Here is a 23780-nt window from a genome sequence, read left to right on the forward strand (position 1 = left end):
TTCCATCACGGAGGCCATAGTTTGCTGGCATCGTTGGGATGTGCAGGGGTGTGTTTGTTGACGGAATTCCTGGCGAAGGACTTTCTAGATGCTGCCATACTGGCTGTCATGGAGTTGGTGCCACTTTACAACTTCCGTGGAACCCCTGTGCCCTACAGCCTCTTCAGCAGATTGTTATAAATCATTTGGGTTTCCCCCCCAGATGAATGGGGACAAAATGAAATCTCAGAGTAACTTAGTTGCATATCTAGGAGCTCTTATGGCACTGTTGGGTTTGGGTCGGGCTACCAGCTGCAAGGTCCGCTATTCAAACCTGCAAGCTGGGAAAAAGATGAGGCTGTCTGCTGTCATAAGCATCTACAGTCTTGTTGGAATCATCAGGGAATAATCTTGATTGTGAGCAAATAATCAGAGAAGTTGGATTATATGAAGAACGCAGTATCAGGATTGGAGGAAGGCTTCTGACAACCTGAGATGTGCGGATGACACGAGCTTGCTTGCCGAAAAGTGAGGATGACTTGAAGCACTTGCTGATGAAGATCAAGGATCGTGGCCTTCCGTATGGATGACCCAAATCTTCACACCTGCACCCCCAGGTAACCTCATGCTAAACAGAGAAAAGATGAAAGGTGTCAAGGATTTCATCTTGCTTGGCGTCATAACCCAGACTCTTGGAAGGGGCAGGCAAGAGGTCAAACGGCACCTGCACTGGGTAAACGGGCCATGTCACATCTCTCTTCTAAAGCGTTGAGAAGCATGGATGTCGTTGTGAGGACGACAGTGCTCCTGACCCAAGGCACCTCCGATGCGGGTGCAAGTTGGGCGCTGAGTAAGGACGATGGAAGAAGACCCGATGCGTTTGAGTTAGAGTTACACAGACCGGTCGACTTTGAAGAGCCTCAATACATCTGTCTTGGAAGAAGTACAGCCAGAATGCTCCTTAGAAGCAGGGACGGGGGACGACTTTGTATCACGTTCTTTGGACTTGTTGCCAGGAGAGATCAGTAGTCCCTGGAAAAAGACATCCTGCTTGGTAAAGGGGGGGGGGGCAGCAAAACGGGGAAGACCCTCAACTAGACGGATTGACAGAGTGGTTGCGACAGTGAACTTCACCCTAAGGAGGATTGGGGGGCCGACCCAGGACGGCGCTGTTCCCTTTGGTCTGTCTGTGGGGTCGCTGTGAGTCAGAACAGCACTCTATGGCACCTCACCACCCACCGCAGCCCTGAGCTGGAATGGGCTGGCTGCTGTGGGTTTGGGTTTGATGCGGGGACGCATCTTCTATGACCAGGGGCAGGTTCCTCTGAACGAACTGCCTCGTCCTACCTTGCTCACTGGTTGTAAGCCACTGATCCTGGTTTGTTCCCGGAGCTCATGCCCAAGGCGTCTTTATGAGAGTCTTATAATATTTCCCCTTCGGGTTTTCAGGGAAAGATGATGAGGTTCCCCGCTCCCCTTTTCTTTCTTGCGCGTGTGTGGCTTTGACTCATGACACACTCTCGGTCCTCCTTCAGAGGCAGGGGGTTGCGGGGCATGCTTGGAGACCTGGGAGAAGACGCCGCTCCGGACCCGGGGGCTGGTGGGGCTTCCCGGAGCCCAACCAGGGAGAGCGAGGCGGGACTGTCACTGCTCCCGTTCGAGGGGGGCGCCTGCTCCAAGCAACTCCCTCCTGTCCATCTGCAGAGACGCACGGCCGCCAGCGAGCGATGTGGAAGCTAGTCTGTCGCCTCTTGGAGCTCCGGACCGTAGGGCGACCTCCCTTTCCCCAGTCCGGACACATCCCACCTGGGGGGCAGAGTCCTGTCCAGGCCACCTGTGGGGCTGGCGATCGGCCGGCGACGCCAAGCGAACCGGACCACGCCCCCGGGCCGGCGAGGAGACAGTCGGGCTCTGGCTGGGGAGTGGGAGCAGAGCCATGCCCCCTCCCCCCTTGGGCTCGGCCCGCGGGCGGGCGGGGAAGCGGGATCCCGCTCTTTCGTTTTCGTTTCCCGGAAGGACTGCGATCGCTGGAGCACCCCGCGTGCCAGCTCGCTCGCGCGCACCGAGCGCACACCCGCCTGGCCACGGCTGGGGAGCGCTGCCCTGCCACGTGCCCTTCTCTTTCCCCGGCCAAGTCAGGGGGCCCGCAGAGGACGGCCGGGGAGTCCCAGCCTCGCGCCCTCCGCCGTCGCCGCCTGGGGAGCGCTCAGCCCGCAAGGCCGGAGGCGCCCTCACCTCCACCTGTCATGCAGGTAAGAGTCCTGGGCGCGTGAGGGAGCCACCTGCCCTCTCCCCGTTCCCCGTTCCCCGCTCTTTCTCTATCACCTGCATTTTCATCGGACCTTTTCCCTGCCTGGAATTTCGCTCGAACATTTCCGGACCTCACAGTCCTGTGCTACCTCTAGGCACTGATCCACCGCCCCGCCCTGCCCCCCACCAGTGTTCGTGTTCAATGGCTCCCAAGTCTCCTTACTTCCTTGTTCCCTGTAAATATAACCAGGTGTGAGGTCCCCATCATTCCTGCACCAGTGACCACAAGGGAAGACAAGTAGCTTCCCATTTGAATGCCTCTCCATTCCCTGGGGAAACTCAGTAGCACCTGTGGAGCCAGACCCCCTTCCCATCTCTAAGGCTTTCATCACTACTCTCCCCGATATCTATGTTTTGAGCATCCCCTCAGCCCTTCTTGTTGAATCCGGGAAGTCTGACCCTCAGTAGCTGACATTTTCCAGGAATTTTTAGCTCCGTGATTTCCCATTCTTATTTGCTTTTAAGAAGATGGAGGAGTAGACTAGGTGTTGCCTCCAAGTCCTAGGCCAAGGATGGCCAGGTCTGGAGTCCCTTCCCCTTTGGGGCTGTGGGCCAGCCTCTCCCCACAATGCAGCCTGCCACCCATTAGGTTTAGTTACCTAAAAAGGGGGGTGATGGTGGTGGTAGCAGGAGGGGCAGAAATCAGAGGAAAACTGGATTGCATCTTCATTTGTGGTAAATCAAGGCTTCTGGAATTTGCTTTGGGGACCCCAGGCTCCAAATCCTTGGCTGCAGCCTGCTCTCCTCAGCCTGGGAGAAACCGTCGTTAAGTTCTGGAAGATCCCAGGGTGACCAAATGACCGAATCGACCTGGTTTCACTTTTCCTTTGCATGATGGCGTGGCAGCTCATGTGGCAGCCCCAGCCTGGCCCGAGCCCCAAGGAGCCACCAATGGGTTCCAACACAATCCTGCCACTTTTCCTCATTTCCTCATCTGGGTGGACGAGCCCAGTCAACACAGGAGGCTGTGCTTTTAGGACCTCATGACCAATGAAGACACAGAGTCCGCTGGCACTATTGTGCTTGCCTTTGATCTTCGTTTTTGTTTTCACTTTTTGCTTGAGTGTGCTTTTCTTGACTGTGCGTCACAGATACATAGAGAGAGACCACCGGTTGCCACTGGTTTGTGGCAGGTTCCTGTGCTGAAAGAGTCTGTGGGCACCGGCGCTCCTTTGTGTGTCTGCGCCACATTTGGGCAATTCTCCCAAGCGTTCCAACTTTTTCATGATACGCTTGCACACTTCATAGACTACAGCATGGTGTAACAGAAATTTGATAGGCTCTCAGACTAAACTCACTGCCAGTAGTCAATGCTGACTCGCGGCCAAGCAGTAGGGTAGGGTAGAACTGCCCCCTCTGGGTTTCTGAGACTCTTAGTTCTTTATGGGAGTAGAAAGCCCTTTCTCTGGAAGAGCGGCTGGTGATTAAGAACTGCTAGCCTTGCGGTACACAGCCCGATGCGTAACCACTACACCACAGAGATCCTTTAGGAAGTCCCCCCCCCCCCCCACCAAATTGTGTGATAACTGTTTTATTGTGGTGGTCTGGAACTAAAGTCACAATATCTCTGAAGGATACCTGTACAGACTTCACCTCATAGGGATCCATGGGATTGGAATATTTACCTGAGAACCTATCTCTCTTGAAATATATATATATATATATATATATATATATATATATATATCCCAAATAAAACAAATTCGCTGTAATCAAGTGGGTTGCTATTGAAAGGGACTCTATAGGACAGGGCTGAATTGCCCTTGTGGGTTCCTGATTTTAATTTCAATAATTTTATTGGGGCTCATACAGCTCTTATTACAATCAATCCATCCATGCATTGTGTCAAGTACATTTGTGGCCATCATCATTTTTGAAACATTTTCTTTCTACTTGAACCATTGGTATTGGCTCATTTTCCCCCTCCCCCTCCCTTCCTCCCCACAAACCCTTGATAATTTATAAATTATTATTTTTTCATGCCTTACACCAACCGACGTCTCCCTTCACCCACTTTTCTGTTGTCCGCCCGCCTGTAGGTCCTTGTGATAGGTTCGCCTTTCTCCCCCTACCTTCCCTTTCCCCTCCTTGTATGGCTACTCTCAATATTGGTCCTGAGTGGTTTATCTGTCCTGGATTCCATTATGTTTCCAGCTCTTATCTGTAGCCATGTACATGCTCTGGTCTAGCTGGATTTGTAAGTTGAACTGGAGCCATGATAGTTGGGGGAGAAAGCATTAAAGAACTAGAGGAAAGTTGTATGTTTCATTATTGCTACACTGCGCCCTGGCTGACTCATCACTTCCTTGTGACCCTTCTGTAAAGGGGTGTCCACTTGTTCACAGATGGGCTCTGGGTCTTCACTCTGCACTCCCCCTCATTCACTAGGATGTGATTTTTTGTTATGGGTCTGAGACTGTAATTCTTTACTGGAGTAGAAAACCTGTCTTTCTCCAGAAGAGCAATTGGTGGGTTTTGCCATCCAATATTTTTCAGGTGTAGAATCTAATGATCTTCTTTACATCAATCATTGTGTAACCATCACCCTTTAAAAACCCCTACCCAGTGCCATTGACTGTATTCCAATGCATAGCAGCGACCCTTTGGGACACAGATAGAACTGCCCCTGTGGATTTCCAAGGCTGTAAATCTTTATGGGGGCAGAAAGCCTCCTCTTCCTCCTGAAGAGCAGCTGGTGGTTTGGAACTGCTGATCTTCAGGTTAGTGACCCAGTGTGTAACCCATTATATCACCAGGGCACCTTTCCGTCACCAAATTTCTCATGACCATTTTTTCTTTTTTTGAAAACTGTTTTTATTTGTTTGCTTCTTTCTCTCTCTTTCTTAAAGTTTTATTGGCTTTTATTAACATCATCTGTGTTAGTCTGGGTACTTTAGAGAAACAAATCCACAGAAACTCATGTATAAGAGAGAGTTTTATATAAAGGTTAAGTACACATCAAGAAAACGTCCCAACCCAGTGCTGCCCAAGCCCACAACTCCAACAATAACCTATATGTCCAACACCAATCCACAAAGTCCTCCTCCATCTCACAAAACACACACAGTGATGCCAACTGCAGGAGGCTAGCCGAGTCAGTGAGTGTGTAAGCATCTCAGCACTGTCAGGGTGAGCATTGCCAGCTGAAGCAGGGAACTGGCTAAGGCAGCTGCACCCTGGTCCGACCATCAAAAAGCAAGAGACCTGAGAACTCGAAAGACGAGGTTCACTGAGCCCTTTATTTCCGTCCTTCAATTAACCCCACATATGTTTATCGATCAGGTTGGCACAATAAACTTTTAACTAACTCATCATCTAACTCCATAGTTCAATCACAGCAAGAAGAGTTGGACAATCATCACCACAATCAGTTTTAGAACATGTTCTTCATTATTGTGCTCATCGTCATTAGCTCCCCATTCCCTCCCAACCTCCCCTGCCATTCCGCCAAGGAACCATTAATCCAGTTACCGTCGCTGTAGATTTACCTATTCTGGGTTTCATATACAAAAAACATTAAACAAAATAATTCTAGCAATAATAACAAAATAAAACAGATTTAAAGCCTCTCTCTCTCTCTCTCTTTCTTTCTGATGGAAAGTCTTTTTCTCCTGGCCCCTCAGCTTTGCTTGCGGCCTCTCCCAAGCACCAGTTCCAGTCAGCATTCCCAGGTGCTCAGATTTCAAGCTTACAGCCAAGCCTGGAGTTAGGCATATGCATGGTAATGCTGGGAAAGGTGAAATCCAACTCAGCCCTCATCAAATGTCCACTGTGAACCAGATGTTGGTGGCGGCAAGATGAAGCCAGATGTGGTTCTTCCCGATAAGGTTGACACTGTCCACTGGCAGCGACGAAAGCTCTTTCATTTCAGAAAGAATTCCCACACACTTCCATGCACTGGAGCCTTTCCCTTGCGCTCTGTGACCACTCTGGTGTGTCCTCTGTTTAGGAGGGAGCATTGGTGAACTCTCCTCCAAGTTCAGCAGCAGCCGGCACGCCACCCCCAGCCCCGCAAGCACAGACCGAATGGGAAGCTCAAGTGCATCTGCTGCCTGAGGAGGGGATCTGCAGACTGCCCGGAAGGCTCCGTGAGTAGAGGGGAGGCGAACAGCTGGTTTTTGACAGCATTGTCAGTGTGAGGCAGGAGCTCCTCTTATCTAAGGACTCACTTGCCCTCCAGTGTGCGGTTTCCCTGCGGGGCTTCCTTGACATGGAAGCCAGAGGAGGTAAATGCGAGTTCTTGAAGCAGAGAACTCATACCGGGTCAGGGCCACGCAGGTGGGCCCGGTGGTCTCCGCACTGCTAGGATGAGCTCGTTGGTGCCTTGCACCCTGAAGACAAAGAGTGGGGGGTGTTAGCCGGGAGGGCCTGCTCAGAGAAGAGCTCTAAACGTTCCCGGGCAACCCTCTTCTCAATACTTACGTTGAGTTAAACACTAGACTTAATTTTGATGGTTATAAAAAGTAGCATGGCTTGTGGTAAAAACTGGGAAATGACAGAGAATAAGAAGAGCACGTAGAACAGCCAGATCCAGGCAGAGATCACCACGAGAAACAGATCGACTCCTGGTCTGTGGAAATGAGTTCCCAGCTATCGACCCCAAGCCCAGGCATCTGGCTCCCGAGCCTGCGCTCTGAACCGACACACTTAGGATGAGATGGGTGCTTCTTGGGCAGGACGGGTGAGTCCTAATCCGTGTAACAGATCCTTCCAAAATGTGGCGGCTTGGAGCAGCACCAGTGCCGGATTCTCCCTCAGGGTTCCTTTGGGTCAGGCATCTGGGGTTGATGGGACAGGAAGTCCTGGGTGGACATCTCCGATGATGTTGCAGCCAGATGTTGGCTGGGCCTTGCTGGGGAGGGAGCTTCCGCAGGTGGCTGGTGAGTTGGTATTGCTGCTGGCAGGAGGCCTTTGGGCCAATCGCCTTCGATCCCATGACTCATATTCATCGACCCCCCCTGAGACTATTCCAATAACACAAATCTGCCCCTTAGGACATCTCTAGCCATCTTCAAAGATAGGGTACACTAAAGAAACTCACTCCATGCCCAACTCGGCAAACCACGGACACCAAATGAAGGGGTGACCTTTCCTGGGTCTGGAGGTGAAACTCTCACATTTCTCGGCATCTCTCTGCCATCCATTCTGCATCGCCCACCCCTCTCCCTCCTCCACCTCCAGCTTCTGATCTCATCGACCTGGTTTGCCTCAGCTGCAAGCAAAACAAGTCTCCCTTTGCTTTGTGACTTGGGGCTACGTGGAACACACATGCTGTTTCCTTGTTTGACCACCCAAGATGTGCGGGTGCTGCTTGTGGATGGGTGCCATCAGGCCAGCTCCAACAGAACAGAACGCTGCCCAGTCCAGCACCAGCCTCACCACTAATGTTGGGACCACTGTGTCCATCCATCTCTTTCAGAATCCTCCTCTTCTCCTCTGCTCCCCGACTTTACTAAGCAGGGTGTCCTTCTCTGGTCTTTTCTGATATGCCCAAAGTCCACGAGACGAGGTCTCGACATGACATCCTTGCCTCTAAGGATTATTCTGCCTGTACGTCTTCCAAGACGGATGTGTGGTTCTGCTGGCACCAGAGACCTGTTAATAGTCTTCGGCAGCGCCAGAGTTCAAATGCATCTGTCCTTCTCTGGACTTCCTCATTCCCCGTCTGGCTTTCACAGGCCTGTGACGTAATGTGCGGCAGAGCTGGTGGAAGTCCCCTCTGAGGATGAGTGTAAGGTCCAAGGTTGTGGCGAGGGACAGGGTCCTGGGCTGGGCTGGGCTGGAGGGACTCTGCCAGGGTGTCCCCCACTCACAATAAGGGTCTCAAAATTCTGCTGTGTGAAAGAGAATGGTGAAAGCGGATTGGCCCCCACCTCCTGGTCTGTGTCCCTCAGGGTGGTCCTGGGGCTGGAGGGTCCAGAGCTGTGAAAGGACACTGCTGTAAGGCTGGAATGGCAGCTGGAAGTGCCGGGAGTCTGCTTGGGAGACCCAGGCTGAGGTCACAGGGGGAGTCTGGGAGGTGACTTGGGACAACTTGGAGACAGGAGGTTGTACAGAGCTCACCAGCACCACAGCCTCATTTAGTGAGTCATTCCCCCGCTTCCTGCCCAAAGGAAAGAGTGTCCACTGTCAGGCCAGATTGGGCCTCAAACCAGGACTCTTCAGTCTCCCTCTTGGGGCTCTCTTGATTTTCCTGGACTGTATTCCTCCTGTGTAGTGAAAAGGGGTAATACATTCAGCGGGTAACTGAAGGATGGGAGGTTCAGTCCACTCAGAGGCACCTGGAAGAAAGACCTGGTGATCTCCTGATGGAAACCAGCCACTGAAAATCCAGTGGAGCACAGATGACTCCGACACGCAGCAAGTGCCAGGGGAAGGTCCCCAAACCAAACTCACGGCCATCGAGTTGGTGTCAACTCATAGGACCTATAGGACAGAGTAGAACTGCTCCTGTGGATTTCCAAGTCTGTAACTCTTTACGGAAAAACAGAAAGCCTTATCCTTCTCCTACCGAGCAGCTGGTGGTTTCTAACTGCTGACCCTGTAGTTATTGGCCCAACGTCACCTGGGCTCCTGTAATTAGACGTCTCACTGACACTGTGATTTCAACTCATAGCAACCCCATAGGATAAGTTAAAACTGCCCCTATGGGTTTCTGAGATGGTAACTCTTGAAAGGAGCGGAAAGTCTCATCTTTCTCCCTCCAAGTGCTTGGTGGTTTTGAACTGCTGACCTTGCAGCTAGCGGCCCAATGTGTAACCCATTATGCCACCAGGTCATGGCAGATTCTTCCATGGAGAAAAGCTCGGTGAACTCCCACTGATAAAGAAGATCCGATAGAGAGGGATTAAGGATTTCTGGTTGGGGATTGATGCTCAGAGCTGCTGGTTGTGACTAAGCCACAGGAGACACCCAGGGCCAACTCCTGTATCCAGATGTCACAGGTAGAGGATGGCACCCGGGCGACTCTCTGAGAAGACAAGACAAAGGCAAAGCCCCTTGGGAAGCAGGAAAATATGTATGCACCTCTACTCAAGGAGCCTTGGTGGTGTGGTTGGCGAAGCTGACAGAGAGGTGTGTTCTCGTAAAGATTTCCAGCTGTGGAAACACTCGGAGCCATTGTACTTTGCCCTGTAAGGTTGAGGGAGCAGGTCTACTTGGCCATGTGGGGTTTTTTGAATTGGAATCCTCTTGAAGGCCATGGCACAGGTTAGCGCAGGATCATATACTTCACTCCTAAGAGGGTTTCTAGGTGAGAACTCGACCATTGTTACTACAGCCTGCTCCTTTCAGCCTTTTATATTTATTGAGCATCTACTATGTGCCCAACTTGGCTCCATGTTTTGGGGGAGATCAGGCAAGGATCCATAATCATGGAGCTCCATTGTGGGGTGGAGTGTCTGTGTGAGAAGTCCTCTGCCTAGTGAGGAGGGCAGTGGGGGGGCTCGACAGCTGGGGAGAGGGCAGAGTGGGAGCCCCCATGGCCAACGCTGGGTGTGGGAAGGTGCTGACCCTGTTCCAGCAGCTCCTGTTGCTGCCTCGGCTGGGGGCTCTGCTCAGATCCGTCTCAGAAGCTGGGATGTGGCCCAGCTGGAAATCCCCTGTCTGCAATCCACCGAGCAGGAGAGTAAGGTGATCGCTCGCTGGAGTTGAGTAATAAAGATGGTGCGTGTGAAGGAACTGAAAATACAAGAGCTTGTGGGGTCGGCTCCAGAACACACACACACACACACACACACACACACACACACATTTTATGTTTGCACTCTGGTCTATTAAGGATGCAATATGATTATGAAAACGTTCGGAATATTAGGAGAATTATCAAACTGTGACAGGCAGTGGGGAAAATGGCACCCATGGCCTGCTCGGATGGAGGGTTGCGGCCAAGCTTCAGTCTGCCTGCGCACCAAAGGGCAGTGTCTGGGAGGCACCCAGACATGAGGTTTGCCTGCGCAGCTGAGGCCTGCGGAGAAGGGGAAGCCCGGGGCTGGGCTGCAGGGAAGAGCCCAAAGATGTAATGATTGGGAAGCGGGGGTGGGGAGGGTCCCAGCCACAAGGCTCATTCCAGGAGTACACACAGTGAGGTTTCTCTGGTGGTGTCGGGGGTCGCGTTGGCAACAGTAGTTTGAAAGCCCAGCTGCTCTGAGAGAGAAAGGGGAGGCTTTCATTTTCCATAAAGAGTTTCCATATCGGACACTCACGGGGAAGTTCTACTCTGCCCTATAGGGTCGCTGTGAATCGAAACGAACTCCATGGGAGTGAGTTTGGATTTTTGGTTTGGGCCAGTGTCAAGGAGCTCTGGTGGCCTCGTGAGTTAAGTATTGGGCTGCTAACTGTGAGGTCAGAGGTTCAAACCCACCAGCTTCTGGGAAGGGCATGGGGGAGGATAAGGCTGTCTGTTCCCGGGAGGATCTCCAGTCTCAGAAATCCTAAGGAGCAATTCTTAAGCACTCAATGGCAGTGGGAACCCCGGGTCAAGCAGTAATCATTAAATGCATATGCATATTGCATGTATCATGTGAAATATAAACATATCACTAGATCCCATGTAAAATGTAAATTCAAAGAGTGCATGCTGCCAGGAAAGCAAAGAAGAAGACGTGGTGACATAAAATAATGGGGGCGGGGTGTGGGGGTTGGAGGGGCCTAGGCCGGTGGGTGAGTGATTTGTCAGGAAGGGGTTCACAGTGGGCAATCTTGGGGGAGAGGACCTTCAAATGCAGGCCCGAAGTTGGAGCCATGAGAGATAGGTAGGGAGAGCCGAGGCCTCCTCCAGCCCCTGCCCCTGCCGGTTGCAGGCATCCAGCCAGCGCTCTGGAGCCAGGAGGACGTCCTGCACTGGCTGCGGTGGGCAGAGCAGGAGTATGCTCTGGAGCGCACAGGAAGGCACTGCTTCCAGATGAATGGCCGTGCCCTCTGCATCCTCACCAAGGACGACTTCCGGCACCGTGCTCCAGGCTCAGGTCAGGAAACAGCACCGCCTGCTCTAAAACGTGTTGATGGCCAGGGCGCCCCAAGTTCCCCGTGGGGAGCCAGGGAGGGGGGCTGAGGGGCAGTGTTGGGGTGTCATGCTCACCTCCTAGTGTGGCAGGATGCCCCTCTCTCCTGTACACGTTTGCTTGCTGGTTCCTAGTGGGAGAAAGATAGAGCTTTCTACTCCTGCAAACAGCACAGGGCTGTTCTACCCTGTCCTTGAGGGTCGCTATGAGTTGAAATCGACTCTTGGCAGTGAGCTTGGCTTTGGGTTGGGTCTCATCTGTCTATGAGCCTTCCTCCGGGCAGCCCTTCCCAGACAAGGTTTCTCCCTTCTTATTTCCCATCCATGTCCTTCTCCCCTTCCCACTCCTACAATTAGAGAAAAATTTAATATCCATTCATAGTACAGTAGAAACACTGGATATGGCTAAAATCTTGCCTCCCTATGGGAGCTCTTATTTTAAGCAGAAAACTAGGTCTGAGGCTCTCCCATGATGGTGTATCAGGCAGTAGTGTTTGGAGGGGTGGGGGGAGGCAGGCAAGGGAGCCCCCTGGAGTCTGGAAAACCATACCTGCTTCCCAGTTAGCTTGTCCTCTGGTAGCTCTCCGAATGATCACCCCCTGGGCATCCGTTCTTTACCTGAGTCAACATTGACTCGATGACAGTGAGTTTGTTTAGTTTCGGTGGGATATAACTTGTTCCACTTGTACTTTCCACCTCTGGTGTTTAGTGGGAAGCACCTGTCCCACTTAGAGTATGTGTGGTCATCTTGCCTTGTGTAACTGATGAATTAGAAGTGGTCCTCTCATCATCCCTAGTGACCCCTTAGGGTATATGTGCCCCCACTGATTTGTATCAAAATCCCTATTACCTCAAAAAAGGGTTTTTTCTATTATATTCAAGATACCTCCTATTAATAAAAGCACATGTTTTCAACAAAAAAACTCAGAACAGAAAACAATTGGACTCGAAAGGGTTAAATGCTCGTGTGTTTTCCATACAGACCTCCTTTGGGGCAGACCAGCCCAGGGGGCACCTGGCCAAGGGAGTCCCTTACATATTTGGATCTGCTTTCTTTCTCCGGACATGCCCACAGCCAGGCTCATACCACATTCCAGGTTCTAGCACACACTTTCCCTTGTCAACCTCCCCCAGGGGCTGCTGGGACTTAATTCCTGGATGCCAGAGCTCAGGTCGGAGGGAGGTGGACAGAGGCAACGAGTTGTCTCTAGATAAAGCCTCCCTGACACCTGTGACAGTCTGTCCAGAGGCAAAGCCTGGTCCCCTTCCTCCCCTGTTCACCTCCCCGGCTTCCTCCAAGCACCCTTGAGACCCACTGTCTGCATCTTACCCCTCTGGCTGCTTGGATCCCCAGGATAACTTTCCACTAAGAGATTCCCTTCCTCCCCCCCCCCCCCCCCATCAGCAGCATCTAAGCCAATGTTGGGAGTTCAGGAAAATTTCTGGGCCCATGAACCCCACCCACCCACCCCAAAAAATAAAAAAGAAACTCTGCCATCAAATGCATGCTGATTTATAGCAACCCTATAGGACAGGGTAGAGCTGCCTCTGTACATTTCTAGGCCTGTAACTTTTTATGGGAGTAGAAAACCTTATCTTTCTCCCACGGAGCAGCTGTGGGTTTCAAACTGCTGGCCTTGTGGTTTCCAGCCCAATGTATAACCAGGGCTCCCCAGGTTCATGGATGTAGCCCCCAAATCTCATAGAAAGAGGCTGGTCCAGTCTCCAAAGCCCAAGGCATTGGAACTAAGTGCCAGGGACCGTTTTGCTTCTTAGAAGGCAGGGCCTGTCCTTTCAGAAAGCTCTGGAAATCCAGCGAGCCTTAGAAGAGCAGTCTCCACCCTCAGGGTCACCGGCCTGGTGAGGGTTGAGATGATGCAGCCTGACCCTGCCAGCAAGGGATGCCTTTTATGCTTACCCACCAGAGGGCTGGGTGGCCCTGCCTAGCCCCCTCCCTCTAGGACCATATCTCCCTGCTGGGTCAACAGCCTGCCCGCTGGCCCCCTCTACAGGCGACGTTCTGTATGAGCTGCTCCAGTACATCCGGACCCAGCGGCAAGCCCTGGTGTGCAGACCCTTCTTTGGAGCCATTTTTGGGCAGAAGACGCCAGAGCAGCAGCCTCCTGGCACCGTGCAAGGTAAGGGGGCTTTTTGTGGAACTATGAGACACCCCCACCCAATTAGTCTCAGGGAACAGGGCCTCCTTAAAAGGGAGGCCCTCTCTCCCTGCCGGTTGGAATGCCCTGCCTACCTCTCCATTTCTCTGCTCTCCTCCTCAGCAAAGCAGCCTCTTTGGCAGCTCCAAGTGCTCACCCGCCCCCCAGTCTTCCCCTCTGGCTTTCCGCACCCCCTGCGCCACTGCAATGACTCTTGTCCAGGTCTCCCGGGACCCGGATCGAGGAATCTTTATGAGTGTGACCCCTGGATAAGCCTTTGACCCCTGGATAAACTCCGCTCCCTGAACCTCTTCCTTCTCTCCCGGGACACCTCATTCGCTGGCTTTTCCTTTGAACTCAGCCTCGTGTGCTGGTGTCGCCCCTTCTCTGTTCCTTGGAAACGCTGGAGTACTCCAGGGCTCAGGGGACCTAAGCGAGCCCACCCCATCTACACCCAGAGCTACAGGGCGAGCTCATGTGCCAATGATGCCCACATTCGGGTCGCTGGCCCACTTCTCTCTAAACTCCAGCCTCGTGTACCCCACGCTGGGTGCCCAGTGTGCCCATAGACGGAATGTCTGAGCTCTCACCTTCCCAGGCCCGCCCAGCACGGCTCCTCTCTCAGCCGCTCCCATCTCAGCTAATGGCGGCCCCTGCTCTCTGACTGCTCGGCTAAAGCATTAGCACTTAATGCTCTTCTCTCCCTTCCCTTGCCCCACAGCCGCGCCCCGCGCCCCCATCCCAATGACCAGCAAGTCCTGTTGGCTCTCTCTTAACAATCTCTCCGGCAACCAAACCCTTCACACACCTCCATTGCTGCCCACCATGGTCCAGCCCCCATCATAGTCACCGCTTGCCTGGAGGGACACATCAGCCTCCTCAGTGGTCTTCCTACGTCTGCCCTTGACTCCTGCTGGTCTATTCTCAACACAACAGCCAGGGGGGTTCTTGTTTAGAACCTCGCTGCTCAACATCTCCCAAGGGCTCCCATCTGACTCAGACTCATGGTCACGGTCTTCACCCTCGAACCTTGTCTTCCTCTCTTGCTTGTGGTCTTCCAGCCACATGGGAATCCTTGGCCATTGAATAAGCCAGACACTCCTGCCTCAGGGCCTTTGTACATGCTATCCCTGCTTCACTTCTCTCCTCTCCTCTCATTTCCAGACACCCACATACTTGACCTTTCTTCCTTCTTCAGCCCTTGTTCAGATGTGACCGTGGAACCGAGACCGTCACTGGTCGACCGTTCTAAAACAGCACCCTTTGCTGCTGCCCCAGCGTTCATGCCGACCTTCCTTGGGCTCTGCACCTCCCACCCCCTAAATTACATGCCATTTCCATGTCCTTTTAAGAAATGCATTCACCTGTCTCCTTGCTCTAGAATGTAGGGCTCCACGAAGACAGAGGATTATGGGAGGGGCAGGGAGGCTCAGGGATATATTCCCATTAGAACAAAACTTGCCTCATAGGAGCTTCTCAGGAACTATTTGTTGGGCGCCTAAAGGACACTGGACACTGAATACAGGACACCCAGCCTTGTGACTAACTTCAGAGATGAAGGAGCAGATCAGAGAGATTAGGGTACATGCCTGCGAGCTGGGGTCAGACCACGATGTCTGACTCCCCCCCACTGCCCCCCACCTGGACTTCTTACCCCTGTGGATATAGGAAGAAGGCTATAAGTTCACCCTTGGGGCTCCCAGGCATGTTGTTGGGATTCGAGATGGGGAAGCTCTGGACCTGCAGAATCAACAATACCCATCTGCTTTCAGGAGATCCCAGGCCCTCGAAGGTGGTCGTCTGGAAGGGCCTGCTGCAGCAGCCACCAGACCTGAGGCTTTCCAGCTCCTTGAGCCACCTGGATGTCTCCAGCCTGGCCAAGTGGCCCCTTGGCAGAGAGGAGCCCTTCTCCTTACCTCAGTGTGCAGAGCCCGACTGTAGGCCTGAGGGGGTCTGCCCCTTCCCTGCCAGGCCACAGGTGCCCATCGACGGCAAGCTGGCTGGTGAGTAAGGGCTGGGTCACCACCTCCCACCCCCACTCACCCCCGCCAAAAGGAGGTGTGCTGAAGCCAAGTCCTGCAGGTGGCATGGGGACAAGGAGAGCTTTGTTTTGACCTGGGGGGTGCTGGTGCTGGTGAGATATCTTAGTCCAAGGGGTGGAGTGACAGCCCTACGCACTGGCCGTGATCAGGTGTCAATGGCAGGAACAACCCCAGGCAGAAACGTCCCCAAAGGGAGCCAGCACCCAGCTTGGCACGCAGTAGGTGCCTCCTCCTTCTTCTTTGTAACTTATATCGACTTCAAAATCCTTGATCACCCCCTATGTGCCGGTCGGAATGAATTCAATCCCCGCCACAGCCTGTGAGGCTGGTACAATCCTTTAGCCCTCTTTCACAGAGATGTAAGTCACTTGCTCGCGAGCACACAGCTAGTAAGTGGCAGAGCTGGGGCGTGAGCCCAGGCAGCCTGGCTCCACTGCACAGTCATTGTTCAACGATTGACTCAGAGCCAGACCACCAGGCAGAGTGAAGGATAAACTTCCTGCCTGGCTGAAGCCTGTGTTCTGGTGTGGAGGCCCCCCACATTTATTCTCACACCTCCTAAGGGGAGAAGCTTGCCTTCCAGCTTGGCAGGGACTGGAAATCCCTGAAAAGACAGCCATCTGTCCCAGGCCAGGTGCAAAGTGAGTAGGGTGGGGCTTGGGGGGTTGTTTGATCTACAATTATGTCATTCATCCTTGCGTCTCAGGAGACTCTGTGGCAGTGAGTTTGGCTTTGTAGTCGGTCCCCTTATCCTCCCCCTTGGAAGAGGTAGGTTGACTAAATCACTCTGCCATGAAGCCCAGGCACAGGAATTTCAGGATGGTGCAGGCGCTGTAGCCTCACTGCCCGCCTGCTATCCAGGCCGGCCAGCCCGCCTGGTTGTCCTGAGCCTCCCTGGCCGCTCGGCTCTGGATTGTTGCTATTGGCTGCCATCATGAGCCTTGGAGTCATGGCGGCCCCGTGCACGGTGAGATCTGGCTGGTGTGACCCAGAGGTGTTCACCGGCTGGCTTCTGGATGGAGACCCACCAGGCTTTTCTTCCCAGGCTCTCTTAGTCTGGAAGCGCCTCTGAGACCTGGCCGCACACAAGCCTCCACTGGCAGCCGGGTGGTGGCTGTGCGTGAGGTGCTTGGCTAGAATCGAACGAGAGTCTTCCTCATAGGAGGCCAGGATTCAACAACTGAGCTCCCGCTGCCCCTTTGAGGTGTCAACAGGCCGGACAGGACACGCTGGATGAATGTGGTGCAGGCGGTGTGGGGACTGGCTGAGTGGAGAGGGAGCTGGGGGCAGGGTTCAGATGCAGGTGCTCCAGTGGAGGCGTCAGGTGGAGCCAGGTTAGACCCCTGCTCTGCCGGCCACTTAGGAGCTCGGTGAGTGGGCAGGCACTGGGCTACTCACCGGAAGGGTTCATGGCTCAAAGCCTGCTGGAGGTGGGGTGGAAGTAAGGGCTGGTGATCTGCTTCTAGATTACCCTCTGGGCTGCAGTTCTACGCTACACGCACACAAGTCAGAATCAGCTCCACAGCAGCGAGCAGTAAAATCTGGGCAGCAAAACGCCAAACCAAACTCACTGACATCACGCCCATTCGCACTGTGAGCGAGCCGACAGCACAGGGTAGAACTGTCGTGTGAGTTTCAGGGACTGCCTTTCTCCCTTGGAGTCCCTGGTGGTTTCAAACTGCTGACTTTGCAGTTAGCAACCCACCATGTGAGCACTCCTATGGCTCCAGAGCCCCTAGAACGAGCACAAGGCAGGGGTAAAGTTTCCTCTCCCAGAGTCCTGAGGACTGGATGCGGCAGGGAGTCGGGGCGCCCTTCATCAGCTGCCTCAGTGGATATCAGCATCCTGACCATCTTGCTGGCCCCGCCCCGGTGTTCTTGCAGACTGCCGGCTGCTGTGGGATTACGTGTACCAGCTCCTCTCTGACGCCAGGTACGAACCTTACATCAAGTGGGAAGACAAAGATGCTAAAGTCTTCCGAGTTGTGGATCCCAACGGGCTGGCCAGACTCTGGGGAAACCACAAGGTAAGGCTCTGCCCCAGCAGGCGTAGTCTCAGCCTCTCCAGAGGGTCAGCGTGGACCGCTCAACACTAGAGGGCAGTACAGCCGACAGGCCTTCACATCTGGCCCCAACGCACCTGGGTCCGTTTTACTTTGGAAGAGACTGAGGACCCTCAGTTACCTCTGGTGGGTGGAGAAGGTCGGTGGAACAATGGAATTTCCCTTCTAATCCTTTAATCAAGGAGTCTTGTTAGCACGGGGGTTCGAGTTGGGCAGCAAACCACAAGGTCAGCAGTTCTAAACCACCAGCTGCTCCTCAGGAGAAAGAGCGAGCTTTCTACTCCTGTCCAGAGTTACAGTCTCAGAAACTCAGTGGGAGAGGTCTCCCTGTCCGATGGGGTCACTGGGAGTCGGCATCGACTCCATGGCTGTGGGTTTGATCGTTGCGTCCCACCTTGACTGTGAATTTGAGCTTTCCCCGGCACCAGTGCACGGACTGGGTCGCATGTGCTGTGGGCCTGCTAGGCTGGGAAGCTGGAATTCAAACCCAGGTCATGGGCCCCACAGCCACATTGAGTCAGGACCAGAAAGGCCTGGCAATGCCCAAGGCTGTGATGACCCCAGCGTGAGGAGTGCCCAGCTGTAACTGGCTGCCTGGGAATGTCAGCAATTTGCCTCAAATTCTAATCGTAACTGTTCATTTTAGTGGTGACGGTTTAATTATCACAAGCTGGGACAAACACTGTGGAAGCAGTGAACCACCCCGTGAGTCTCATGATTGACGGCGATGCTGCAAAGAAAGGGCCCTTTTTTGGAGCCTGCGGAACTTTGCAGGACAGCAGCTCGATGGCCAGGTTTTTCCAGTTCATCCAGACTACAGTCTGACTGGGGGCATCTTACTGGTTCCCCAGGACTCCTCATGAGGGGAGAGGCCCGGCTTCTCACCTGAGGCAGGTCTGGCATGCACAGGTGATCACTGTAAAATCAATGTGCCCACTGAAAAAGAGAGCAAAGCCAGGCTTTCTCAGAGAGCCAGAAGCACACTCCTGGTCACCGACCGGTCAGCAATCGTGAGTATTTCTGAAACCGTCCGCATTGGAGTGCCGGCCACTGCCCCTGGGAGCACTGCTCATTTGGTCCTCGCGGCCACCGCGTGAGGTAGGCGCCATCCGCTGTGGGAACCGAAGCGCAGAGAGGTTTAACAACGCGCCCGACAGTTGCAGCCCGTCGGTGGCGGGGCATGGATTTGAACCCAGGCACACTGAGTTACCTTACTGTGTTGCCTCTTCGTCCCTCGGGTGGCTGGAAGGATGCCGAGGCCTGCTGCTTGGGGGTCCCAGTCTCGTGCATCTCTATGGGAGGGCAGGGCACCGGGCGCCGAGAGCAGCAGTTCTTTAACGAGCACTTACTACGCACGGAAACCACACTCACTAATGGCGCCGAATTGTGCGTGATTATACACTGCCAGGAGCCCTGGTACACGGTGAATGGTATGTTGGGCAGCCCCTTACCAGGTCAGCAGTTCAAAACCACCAGCTCTTCCTTGGGAGAAAGATGAGGCTGTCAGTTCCTGTGAAGATCTACCATCTGGTAAACCCACAGGGACAGTTCTACCCTGTCCTCTGAGGTCACCATGAGCAGGATCCATCGATTGGTAGTGAGGAGTACATCCTGAGGGAGCCCCGGTGGAGTTGTGGGTTATGAATTGAGCTGCTCACCACAAGGTTAGAGGTTTGAATTTACATGCTGCTCGGAAGGAGACAGACGAGGCTTTCTGTTCCTATACAATTCTCAAGTCTTGGGAAACAGTCCTACCCTGTCGTGTAGGGTCACTATGAGTTGGCGTGGACCCCATGCCGGTGAGTTCGGTTTGTTCTCTGGTTGATGCTATGCTGGATGCGGTATGAGCACCGCGTTCATGGATTTCCTCGCTGTCGAAACAAACAGAGGGTGTTCGTATCCTCGTCCGGCAAACAGACTCAGCGCGGTGCAGAGGCTTGTCTAAGGTCGCACAGCTTCCCAGGGGTGCAGCTGGGCCTTAGACTGTCCCATAGGCCCAGGTGAACGGCCCTTTACATGACCTCTTCCCCAGCCTCCTCCTGTCGTGCTCCAAGGGATGGTGACGTGGGCTGCTTTGCCTCCTAGAACCGGGAGAACATGACCTATGAGAAAATGTCACGTGCCCTGCGCCACTACTATAAGCTGAACATCATTAAGAAGGAGCCTGGGCAGAAGCTGCTGTTCAGGTGAGCGGCCTAGGGGCTGAGGTGAAAGGGGGAAGCGGGTCTGTGGTCAGTTGGCCTAAGAGCCCCACTCTCCCCCCTCCCCGCCCTCCAATTGCTGACTTACAGCTGTGCCTCATTTCCAGATTTCTAAAGACCCCAGGGAAGACCGTTCGGGACCAGGGTAGCTGTCTGGAGCCACTGGAGAGGCAGGGGCAGGACAGTACGGATTTCAAAGAAGAGATGCTTTGAGTCTGTCTTTGAGGGGCAGGTAGACTCCTCCAGGGGCCTGGCACTCATGGGGAGGGGACCGAGTCACCATGAAAACAGCTGCCCAGCAGCCTCTCTCCTCCCCAGGCAGCAGGACGCCCTGCTGTTGCCTCGGAGCCTCAGACTGTTTGGGGACCTTGGAATGAGCACTGGAGGCCTCAGCTCCAAGACCAGGGTGAACTTTGGGTAGGGTGGTCCCGGGCCTGAGTGGGGGCCCACGAGTGGACTCCGCTTTTCCTGTGGTCATTATCCACCCGGTTTGGGGAGGGCGCTGTGAGCTCCCTTCAAGGGACAGAGGTCCCTTGCCTGCGGAGACTCTCCTGTAAAAGGGCATGTCCATAAAAATGTATCCTCAGGAGACTGAGGCACGGAAGGACACACAGCCGAGTGCTTTGTCAACAACAACAACAACAATAACAATCATTATAGAGAAGGATGCTGACAAGTGACAATTCCTAAGTGCTTACTATGGGTCAGAGGAGCCCTGGTGGTGTAGTGGTGACGAATCGGCCTGGTAACCACAGGTCAGGAGTTTGAAGTCACGAGCCGCTCCTGGGGGAAAGACAGGGCTTTCTACTCCCGTGGGGTTACAGTCTCAGAAACTCACAGGGGCAGTTCTACCCCATCCTGTAGGGTTGTTTAGGAGTAGCATTAACTCAATGGCAGTGAGTTTGCTTTGGTGACTGTGTGCCAGATACCGGCACACGCCTACCCTGTGAGGGGTCCAGATGGGGAAGTGGAGGCTGCACAGGCATGGTGACCAGTCTGCAGAGCGGGGCTGGCCCTCTGGTAGTGAGCTCTCTTTCTGTGCCTCTGAATGTATCCAAGTACCTCCCAGACCGAGGCCATGGCCCTGCCTCTCTGTTCCCAGGCCTTCCTTTGACCTGGCCCAGCCACCTGCCCTCAGGTTTCAGTTCTTGGGGGTCTGTGGGGCCCAAGATGCCTTTGCACCTCTCTTCTCTACCCAGAGGCTTCAGGAAGCCCCACCCGACTAGAGTCTTGGTTTAGCATCTGCGTTGTCATTGTGTCACTCGTGGTCCTCAGAGCGGGCGTTGGACCTGCAGCATCAGCATCCTCTGGAAGGCAAACTGTTGGCCCCATGGGGCTTTCTACTCCCATAGAGAGTAACAACCCGGGAGACCCACAGGGTTGTTATGCCCCACTGTGAATCAGACTTGACTTGAGGGCAGGGGGTACACCTGCTGGATCAGAAACTGGGGGGGGGGGGCAGGGGAGAAATCTGAGGTTCCCGCAGCCTACCTGAGCCATTGGAGAAGACCCACCTCATTTGTACATAACCACAGGCCATGCCCCCGCCCTCCCTCCTAATGTTGGTCTGTGTCTGCCAAGGGAGGGAGGGGCATTGGCTGGGAGAAGAAAGGGACATACGGATGGAGCCTGATAAGGGGTACACTCACTCACCCCCATGGCGGTCAAGTCTGACTCACAGTAACCCTGAAGGACAGAGTCCAACTGCCTCTGTGGGTTTTTGGAGTCTGTCAATCTTGAGCAAAGCATAAAGCCTCATCTTTCGCACGAGGAGCATCTGGTGGGTTCGAACTTGCGGCTTGCAGCCCATTGTGTCCTGCACTCTGCTACCAGGGGGGCAGGTCAAAAAATTGCCCCAGGAACATTGCAGGGTAGGGAGACCCTGGGGGAGGAGAAATAAGTAGGGCCCTGAGGGAACAGTGGCTCAGCAGGGACTCCAGTCCTACTTCCCATGGATTATACGCAATCACTTCCTGGGCATGCCCGTCCTGTCCCCAGACAGCTGTGGCAGCTCAGTGTCACCACCCCCATTTTCACAGGAGAGCTGTGGGTGCTTAGCCCACTGTCACATGACTGTAAGTGGGACCACTCATCTCACTCCAAACCTGAAGGGGCAGAAATCCCTCCACGTCACAGGCTCCTCTCTAAGACCCAGCTTGCCTCTGGTACCCCAGAGGGCTCACTAAGCAAGGCTAGGGATGCAGGAAACCTTGGTCCATCCGGAAGCAGCCTGGAGAGCGGGGAGCAATGGGGATGGTACTGCGGCCTAGAGTCGTGGATGTCCGTGCCCTACCTAGGGGGATGAAGAGTGGGAAGCCCCCGGGGGCCAGGTTTTCCAAGCTGGGAGCTCTGTGCATGCAGAGTAGGAACTTCTTTGTCCATGGCCTCACCTTGGCAAATGGATCCCCACAGGGCTGACCACACCCTCTTTCCCTTTTTCTACAGGGAGCAGTCCCAGCAGAGCTGAACTCCTTCCCCCACCACCACCCCCAAATGGCTCAGCCTCAGAGGGTCTGCCTGGGGGTGAGGGGTAGGGAACAAGGACCGGAGACAAAGAGAACTGAGCAGATAGATGAGAGGTTGAAAATGGATGATGGGGCTGGGCACCAGCCAGAGGAGAGCCCGGGAAGTACAGAGGCCCCTCCAGTCGGTCTGGGATTTCGGCACCAAGATGAGAGGTTGGAGATGGAGGCGCAGAACAGAGACAGAATTTAATCAGGAATGTGGAGTTGAGAAAGATTTTATTGAGGCAGGGAAAGAACTCCTGGGAGGGAAGGGAGAGCAGAGAACGACAGGAGCATCTTGAGCCCCAGGCGGGTTCCAAGACTAAAGAGTTAGGTCAGGGAAATTGTGCCTGGCAGTGACGCAGTGGGACATATACAGGGCTTGAACCAAGGACGTGTGTGCTGAGAAGGGGAAGGAAGGGCTTCTGGTGCTGCAGTTGCAGGGTCTGAGTCAGGATGTGGTCTGTGAGTAAATCATCCCAGAACACTGAGGGAACGGGCTGTACAGACCTGACCTGGAGAGATAAGCTCCTTGGACTGCTGGAGGCAGGGACTGCACAGTCCTGCTCTGGCCTTGAGGGGGGGAGGGGCTGCACAGACTAGCAGGCTATCTTTATCTTTGGGGAGAGCTGGGGGAGGTGGCTGCATGGTCCAGACCGGCCCAAACAATAGGAAGGAGCTGATGAGAAAAAAAAAAAAAGAGGGTGGTCAGGACAAGAAGGGAGAGGGGCTGGCAGAGGCTCTGGGAGGCCAGGTGACAGGGAGTTTAGGGGAAGTTCCAGGTTTTGCAAGATAAGTGAATAGGATTCAAGGGACACAAAGGAAAGCAGGTGGGAGGGCTGAGGAGATGAGGCGGACACGATAGTGACGCCCGAGGGCCAGTCCACCCTGCCCCAGTAGTTTACACCCAGCGTCAAAGGAAACCAGCCTCTGAAGACTGCAGGGTCCGGAGGCGCAATTGTTCGGTGGTAATATATAAGGGTTACAGTCAAGTCCAAGAATAGGAGAGACAATAAAATAAAGGAATCAGACACATTTCACGGTAGCATGCTCACCTCTGGGCTGGCCACAATCTCAGCAGCCAGGTCTGCACAGAGAGTGCGGATTATTTCCAATCACAGCATATGTACTCTTTCGGGGACAGGCAACGCCCCCTGACTACATCATAATGGGAAGGGGTGGGGCAAAAGGCATACAGCAATCGGAGGAGGACAAGCTAGGGGTGTACATGCAATCAGAAGGAGGTGGCAGGAAGTGTGCACATGTAACAAGATGGGGGGACCCTAGATTCAACTTGTCAGTCTAACCTTGTTGCTCCTTGAGTTGGCTGGATCTTGTCTCTGGGCTCTCCTTTAGGGAAACAATCTATTATCCTTTTCAGGGGGGATGGGGCCCCACCTACAATGAGACAGACAATAGTGTCTGCTCTAGATGACTGATGCCCTCAGGGAGATGACCTCCAAGCAGCTTGCGTTGACCTCCAAGTGTGCGGTCCTTTACCATGTGATGCCAGCAGCATCCTAG

The 23780-nt window shown here is 53.9% G+C and overlaps 1 protein-coding gene across 1 annotated transcript; it reads left to right on the top strand.

Moving 5' to 3' along the window:
* The first annotated feature begins 1533 nt into the window (after positions 1-1533).
* ETV7 (ETS variant transcription factor 7) lies at positions 1534-20762 on the top strand. Its single transcript, XM_075553807.1, has 10 exons — positions 1534-1658; positions 1770-1882; positions 1996-2231; positions 6239-6377; positions 11091-11255; positions 13303-13428; positions 15219-15449; positions 17373-17515; positions 19637-19737; positions 19860-20762. The coding sequence occupies exons 1-10, from the start codon at positions 1534-1536 to the stop codon at positions 19963-19965; spliced, it is 1485 nt and encodes a 494-aa protein (XP_075409922.1). The 3' UTR covers positions 19966-20762.
* The last annotated feature ends 3018 nt before the right edge of the window (positions 20763-23780 follow it).

This window comes from Tenrec ecaudatus, chromosome 7 (genome assembly GCF_050624435.1).
Source record: "Tenrec ecaudatus isolate mTenEca1 chromosome 7, mTenEca1.hap1, whole genome shotgun sequence".
Taxonomy (NCBI): Eukaryota; Metazoa; Chordata; class Mammalia; order Afrosoricida; family Tenrecidae; genus Tenrec; species Tenrec ecaudatus.

Excerpts from the sequence above, each read along its gene's own strand:
- ETV7 (XM_075553807.1), top strand. The coding sequence starts at position 1,534 with ATGCTTGGAGACCTGGGAGAAGACGCCGCTCCGGACCCGGGGGCTGGT. Across the intron at positions 1,659-1,769 it reads GAGGGGGGCGCCTGCTCCAA|TCCGGACACATCCCACCTGG; the intron begins GCAACTCCCTCC and ends CCCTTTCCCCAG. Across the intron at positions 11,256-13,302 it reads GCACCGTGCTCCAGGCTCAG|GCGACGTTCTGTATGAGCTG; the intron begins GTCAGGAAACAG and ends CCCCCTCTACAG.